At 42.9% G+C, this 7,752-nt stretch overlaps 1 protein-coding gene across 1 annotated transcript; it reads right to left on the bottom strand.

Annotated features, from left to right (window-relative positions):
* Positions 1-1,956: 1,956 nt before the first annotated feature.
* Positions 1,957-7,227, bottom strand: LOC106589231 (E3 ubiquitin-protein ligase TRIM39). The gene is made up of 2 exons (XM_014178953.2): positions 7,085-7,227; positions 1,957-6,030 (listed from the first exon to the last, which is right to left on the bottom strand). The coding sequence occupies exon 2, from the start codon at positions 6,026-6,028 to the stop codon at positions 4,430-4,432; it is 1,599 nt and encodes a 532-aa protein (XP_014034428.2). The 5' UTR covers positions 6,029-6,030; positions 7,085-7,227; the 3' UTR covers positions 1,957-4,429.
* Between the last annotated feature and the right edge of the window lie 525 nt (positions 7,228-7,752).

The raw sequence follows: 7,752 nt of genomic DNA, 5'->3' as shown, positions 1-7,752 counted from the left end.
GTCTTGACTGACTGCTTACAAATTCCACAGCTATGGTGACTGAAAACGAACTATTATATTACCCACAGAATAACACATTTCACTCACAACGCTTGTTCATGGGTTAAGTTGACCCCTATAACCTATGAGAGCTGTTGATGTGTTGAGCTGACCTCAATGACATATTTTGTAATTATTTTTTTTACCCCTTTTCCCCCCCAATTTCATGGTATCCAATTGGTAGTAGTTACAGTCTTGTCTCATCGCTGCAACTCCCGTACGGACTCAGGAGAGGCGAAGGTCGAGAGCCATGCGTCCTCCAAAACACAACCCAACCAAGACGCACTGCTTCTTGACACAATGCACATCCAACCCAGAAGCACCAATGTGTCGGAGGGAACACCATACACCTGGTGACCTGGTCAGCGTGCACTGTGCCCGGCCCGCCACAGGTGGGCCGGGCACAGTGCGCGATGAGAAGAGATATCCCTGCCGGCCAAACCCTCCCTAACCCGGACGACGCTGGGCCAATTGTGCACCGCCCCTTGGGCCTCCCGGTCGTGGTCGGCTGCGACATAGCCTGGGCTCTGGTGGCACAGCTAGCACTGCGAAGCAGTGCCTTAGACCACTGCGCCACACGGGAGGCCCCTCTCAATTACATATTTTATACTCCAGTGGATATAACTGAGAATTGTCTGTCTATTGCTCAGAAATATATATTTATAGGTATAATTATACTGTACTCTTATAAGTATAATTATATACAGTATACCTAAATGTAAAGCATTTAGAATAAATTCCTATTTGCCGGATGCTGCCTGGCTTCTAATCTGTATGACTGTCATAAGATGTTTTGTATTAAACATTGTTTAGGGAGACACTGTGACATTAAACAACTATTAGTAATATCAGTGAGGATGATAGGATGATGATGTTGGGAGATGGATCCCTTCCCTGGAGAAAAACAAGCAGACACAAACAAGTAGCATATGTTCATTTTATTACTGTGAATATATCAAGAGCTCTTGTTAATAGGATTCAGTAGTAAACAGCTTTCATCTACAAGTTGTTGACCTATTTTATTATGCCACATGGTCTGGCTTTTTCATAGGTGGAGATGGAGAAACTCAGTTTAGATTTCTCTGTAATTATTATTTTATTATATATTGTTCATTAATAGCCCACCACCAACCCCCACGTTTGGGGGACTAAACTATTCTTTATTTTTTACATATATTAAATATGTTTTACAAGGGTCTTTGAGGGTCTTTCTTTCCTTTCAAATAACCATCCCGCAATAGGGAAGTGGGACCTTAAGGTTCATGGTCCCTCAGATTACTCTCCACACCTCCCCCAGAACTCCCAACCCCTTCAACCCACTATCCATGGTGTGGTAGACATACAAAGCAAACTAACACCCTAACAACAAAACACACCCACACAGAAAAAAACTATTACCCTAACAAACTACAAAAGGACATAAACAGAAAATACATACAGAAAAAGAACAATAATACATTTTTTAACTCAACAGAAGAAACAACAAATAGAATTGCCATATGACTGGCAACCAGGAATACGTTTAACTTGCAAACTTTCCTTTGTCTCTGATCCCTCTTGATGTATTATTTGGACCCATTTGGTCCCATTTGTCAATCCTTCTAGTTTATAAACTCAGCAAAAAAAGAAACGTCCCTTTTTCAGGATCCTGTCTTTCAAAGATAATTCGTAAAAATCCAAATAACTTCACAGATATTCATTGTAAAGGGTTTAAACACTGTTTCACTTTTTTGTTCAATGAACCATAAACAATGAATGAACATGCACCTGTGGAATGGTCGTTAAGACACTAACAGCTTACAGACGGTAGGCAATTAAGGTCACAGTTATGAAAACTTAGGACACTAAAGAGACCTTTCTACTGACTCTGAAAAACACCAAAAGAAAGATGCCCAGGGTCCCTGCTCATCTGCGTGAACATGCCTTAGGCATGCTGCAAGGAGGCATGAGGACTGCAGATGTGGCCAGGGCAATAAATTGCAATGTCTGTACTGTGAGACGCCTAAGACAGCGCTACAGGAAGACAGGACGGACAGCTGATCGTTCTCGCAGTGGTAGACCACGTGTAACAACACCTGCACAGGATCGGTACATCCGAACATCACACCTGTGGGACAGGTACAGGATGGCAACAATAACTGCTCGAGTTTCACCAGGAACGCACTATCCCTCCATCAGTGCTTAGACTGTCCGCAATAGGCTGAGAGAGGCTGGACTGAGGGCTTGTAGGCCTGTTGTAAGGCAGGTCCTCACCAGACATCACCGGCAACAACGTCGCCTATGGGCACAAACCCACCGTCGTTGCACCAGACAGGACTGACAAAAAGTGCTCTTCACTGACGAGTTGCGGTTTTGTCTCAGGGGTGATGGTCGGATTCCAGGGGTGATGGTCGGATTCGCGTTTATCTTCGAAAGAATGAGCATAACACCGAGGCCTGCACTCTGGAGCGGGATCGATTTGGAGGTGGAGGGTCCGTCATGGTCTGGGGCGGTGTGTCACAGCATCATCGGACTGAGCTTGTTGTCATTGCAGGCAATCTCAACGCTGTGCGTTACGGGGAAGACATCCTCTTCCCTCTGTGGTACCCTTCCTGCAGGCTCATCCTGACAATGTCAACAACCATACTGCTCGTTCTGTGTGTGATTTCCTGCAAGACAGGAATGTCAGTGCCATGGCCAGCGAAGAGCCCGGATCTCAATCCCATTGAGCACGTCTGGGACCTGTTGGATCAGAGGGTGAGGGCTAGGGCCATTGCCCCCAGAAATGTCCGTGACCTTGCAGTTTCCCTGGTGGAAGGGTGGGTAACATCTCACAGCAAGAACTGGCAAATCTGGTGCAGTCCATGAGGAGGAGATGCACTGCAGTACTTAATGCAGCTGGTGGCCACACCAGATACTGACTGTTACTTTTGATTTTGACACCCTCCCCCCCTTCCCCCTTGTTCAGGGACATGTTATTCAATTTCTGTTAGTCACATGTCTGTGGAACTTGTTCAGTTTATGTCTCAGTTGTTGAATCTTGTTGTGTAAATATTTGTATGAACATATTTTAAGTTTGCTGAAAATTAACGCAGTTGACATTGAGATGACGTTTCTTATTTTGCTGAGTTTAGAAGTGTTTGACAGTTATTTTTGAAGGAATCCAATAGCATATTTGTTTTTTGAGTTTTAAAAATGAAAACCTTCCCAAGCAGAATGAAAACATTGTATATAGTGTTGCATCTGTCCCTTAAGTCTCCCAATATATCTATTTGTGGCGAGATAACAAAATCATGTAAAACAGGGAGTAACCATTCTTGTACTTTTTTCCAAATATTAGCCACTATGTGATAATACCAGAAAATATGTAACAAATCCTCCACTTCTCTGTAAATTCAAATATTTCAATTATATAATGGGGATATGTTCTCTGTGATGAAGGTTCAGATACAGATTTGAAGATGATTCAACGATTGAGTTGTCCTAGTCTGTTTTAGTCTTGAAGTTGAAGTTGAAAGGTAGATTTCATGATTGGGACCTATAATTGAACCAGTTAAATCAACCAACTTCAACACTCACCCTCGTGGGCCAGTGTTAAATCCGATCACGGGTTGTTGACAATGTGGCTTTTAAAGGCAACTTCCGATTGAGCCGACATACACAACGTTTACCAAATGTGATCTCTGCGAACGCGGGAACATTGCTTTTAAAAGCTGCAGGTAACAATTTATTTGGATTGTCCCAGGTAGATGGTTTGTAGATGTTCAGTAGATGTTCAATAACTGTCAACATTTCAACTAACTAGCCACTAGTTCTAACCCTAGCCCTAACGCTAACCTTAACCCTTATCCAAACCCTAACCCCAACCATTATTCTAAACCTAACCTTAACAGTAACCTTAGCAAGCAGTTGCTTATCAACATATAGTTTGTTGATAGTATGACCAGCTGTAGATCATCTATGTGGGACTATCCAAATAAAGTGTGACCAAGCCCTGATGTCAATACTGCACTGTTTGCAAACAATATATTTGTCAACAAACAATGCTCAGCTTCAAAATAAGTTTAATACTATAATAGTGATCTCATGAACTGTCAGCCCTTAGTCAATCTATGAATTTGAGGGTGGTTACATTTCTCCAGGCCATCCCTCAGCTTTAGCAGACCAAGTGGCAGGGCTACTGTTAGGCAGAAAAATATATTAAGGCTGGGATTCAATAAGATGGCTCTATTCGACAATGTGGGTTTTAAAGGCAATGTTACTGCGTTCATGGAGTTTGCATTCAAGGTAAAAACTACAGATGTCGAGTAGTCAATTGGAAATTACCTTTAAATGTCAAGAGCACTATAGCGAGGTTTCATATTGAATCCCAGCCTTAGTATTGTGCCCTGTAACTTTAGTGTACCCTGATTCAGTCTGTATGACTGACAGGGGAGATGATCAATGCTTGATCGTTATTATCATGAATCCCACAGTCAAAGAATGGATAGAGTTTCTCAGTGAAGTTGCAGCCAGTGAAAGAGAAGATATGCGCCGTGGTCTCCACATTATAGAAGGACACCTGGCCCTCCTCATAATCCACAAACACCCCCACCTTCTGGAGCTTTTCCAATTTGAGGGTTACAGAAGGAGAGGTGTTGGCCTTATGAATAATATCTGTATAATACATATGCTCTTTCTTCTGTCCCACTGTCCAGAATCCACCCTCAGGGGTCAGTGGAAGCCCTTCATCGTATAAATTCACTAACAAATACCTCTCGATGGACCTATTAATGGACTCTCTGGCCACTCCTAACTCCCAGCAATTCCTCCCCTTCACCTGCACCTCATAGTAGAATCTCCCCGAGGAGAAGCCCTCCTTTCCCAGGATACATCGACTAACAAACCTCTTTGGGTTGTCAGGGCGAACGTTCCATGTCTGTCCAATGCTCACTTGTTTCCCATCCGCAGACAGGCCGAGAAAGGGATTTGCTGTATCAGGGTCCAGAGTCACATCCACTGCATACTGCTGCATACTCTTCAGATTGTCAGGAATCTTCAGCTTGTCAGGAAACTTCTCCATTGCTTTATTGCATTTTTCCATAAGCTCAGAAAATGCTTTCCTAGTCTTCTCCTCCAGCTCCGACACAGAGCTCCTCAAAACTCTCCTCACATTCATCAGCTCAGTGTGAATACTGATCTCAGACCAGTTCTTGGCATTTGGAGGGGTACATAGGGACGGGGAGCTCTGGAGGAGGTGAAGGTGGTCCTCAGTGTGTGAGAGCTGCTTCAGCTCAGTGCTTCTCCTCAGTAGCTCATTAATTTCCTGCTCCAACTCTGTAATGAACCCTTCAGCCCGTTTCTCTGCTGCTTTCTGCTTCTCCTCAACCACCTCAATGAGCACAGCCTGGCTTCTCTCAATGGAGTGCACCAGATCAGTGAAGACCTGCATTCTGTCTGTTATCTCTCTCTCTGCATCTCTCTTGCTGAGCTCTACTGAATGTTTGATCTCCCAACCCTTTTGCATTCGTTCCTGGATCATCTGCTGTACTTGTGCCTCTGTCTTTTCAAGCTGAGCCTTCCTCTCTCCACACTCTTCCTCTAGATGGACGATGTGGTGAGTCTTGTGGTCTGTCTCAGTACAGAACTGACAAACACACATCTGGTCAGTTCTACAAAACAGCTCAAGGAGTGTGTTGTGTTTCTTACACATGATTCTGTCCTCCAGGTTCCCCATGTAGACGTCACAGACCCCTTTCCCAGCCCTGTGAAGAGATTCATCTCTGACTCTCTTCCTCTTAAAATGATCTGCAACATCTCTGAGTGTCGTGTTGGTCTTTAGCTCTGGTCTTATGTAGAAATTATGCTTACACATTGGACACTGGCACAGGCTAGTGGTATCCCAGTATCCACTGATACAGGCCTTGCAGAAGTTGTGTCCACATGGAGTGGAGACTGGCTCAGTGAACACATTTCGACAGATGGAGCACTGGAACTGATCTTCAGACAGGAGACTGATGGAGGACGCCATTTCTGGAACACAATGCAAATTATAAGAATACTTCCTGGAATGAGTCAGAATTATACAGTAATTGTCACGTCCTAACCAGTATAGGGGTTATTTGTTATTGTAGTTTGGTCAGGACGTGGCAGGGGGTGTTTGGTTTATATGGTTCAGGGTGTGTTTTGTGTATGTGTGTAGGTATAGGGGTATTTGATTTATTAGTCCGGGGTTTGTTAGTCTATGTTCTATGTTAGTGTAATTCTATGTTCTTTCTAGTCGTTTTAGATCTATGTTTAGTTAATTGGGGTTGGACCTTCAATTGGAGGCAGCTGGTTATCGTTGCCTCTGATTGAGGGTCCTATAAGTAGGAGTTTGTTTTGTCATGTTTTTTTTTTTGTGGGAGATTGTTCTTGTTTAGCTGTATGTTGCCTGACAAGACTGTCAAGTTCGTTTGTGTCTTTTGTATACGTTTTCCCTTCTTTTCCTAAATAAAAGAAGATGAGTATACACTTCCCTGCTGCGTCTTGGTCTCAACCCTATGACAACCGTGACAGTAATTCATTATCTGAATACTATGTATTGATTTTGGTAGTGATAACAATCTTGATTCAGTTTCAACATTTTCTATACATTTTTATTTTACCCAGAGGAGGAAGAGTTAAGAAAAGATTGTTCTGTACTTGACCTATCCAGCTTTTTAATTTGAAGGTTTGGAGAAGTAGTGACTAATAAATTAATGCTAAACCATTTGGATAATATGTTTGTAACGCTGTCTATATGTTAACAGAATTTTAACAGAACAGGTAAAAAAACAGGAACTACAGAGAATATGGCTTGAATTCCACACAGTTAATACATCTCTCTCTCTGTCTCTTTCTCTCTCTCTCTCTCTCTCTCGCAATGGAGGCTGCTGAAGGGAGGACGGATCATAGTAATGGCTGGAATGGGGTCAATGGACTGGTATCAACCACATGGAAACCGTGTGTTTGATGTGTTTGATACCATTCCATTGACCCCATTCCAGCCATTATTATGAACCATCCTCCCATCATCCTCCACTGCTCTCTCTCTCTCTCTACTCACCTGAGTGTTTATTCCTTGTTGACTTGACGAAAGGTAGACTTTGTGTATCTGTGCTATTTTTTGCAAAGAGTAGAAGAGAGTTTGTTACCAAGTATGATTTCCTTCTCCCAAGATAACTTTCATTTCAGCATAGTGACACAAGCCCTCAACTCCTCCCTGCTTTGCCGCTCTTAAAGAGACACAGCTTAACTTTTACTCGGTTGTCTAAAGTCCAATCATCATCATCACCTCCCTCTTCACAGCCTTCATCATCACCACCCTCATCACCTTCCTCATCCTCATCAAAACCTACAATGTTAATAAGAAGTGCTTTGTAACACCAAAACTGATGGCAACAGAGCTGCCACGAAAGCAAAGGAGACAAAACCTTAACTTTGCTGGAGTATGAAAACTCTTAGATGTTTTGAAACATGACACGGTGTTGTAAAACCCCTTCATCAAGTGTTGTGCAACACCTTGCCAGGGACTGGGATCACTACTGGAAAATGTTGAAAACACTATTTTGGTGTTTCAAGTTTGCAGAATTGTACTGAACAAATATATAAATACAACATGCAACAAATTCAACAATTTTACTGAGTTACAGTTCATATAAGGAAAGCAGTCAATTTAAATAAATTCATGAGGCCCTAATCTATGGATGGGCCTGGGGGGGCATAGGCCCACCC

Source organism: Salmo salar, chromosome ssa28 (genome assembly GCF_905237065.1).
Source record: "Salmo salar chromosome ssa28, Ssal_v3.1, whole genome shotgun sequence".
Classification (NCBI taxonomy): Eukaryota; Metazoa; Chordata; class Actinopteri; order Salmoniformes; family Salmonidae; genus Salmo; species Salmo salar.
The sequence above is the reverse complement of the archived record's forward strand: the minus strand, read 5'-3'. Positions and strand labels throughout refer to the sequence as shown.

Excerpts from the sequence above, each read along its gene's own strand:
- LOC106589231 (XM_014178953.2), bottom strand. The coding sequence starts at position 6,028 with ATGGCGTCCTCCATCAGTCTCCTGTCTGAAGATCAGTTCCAGTGCTCC.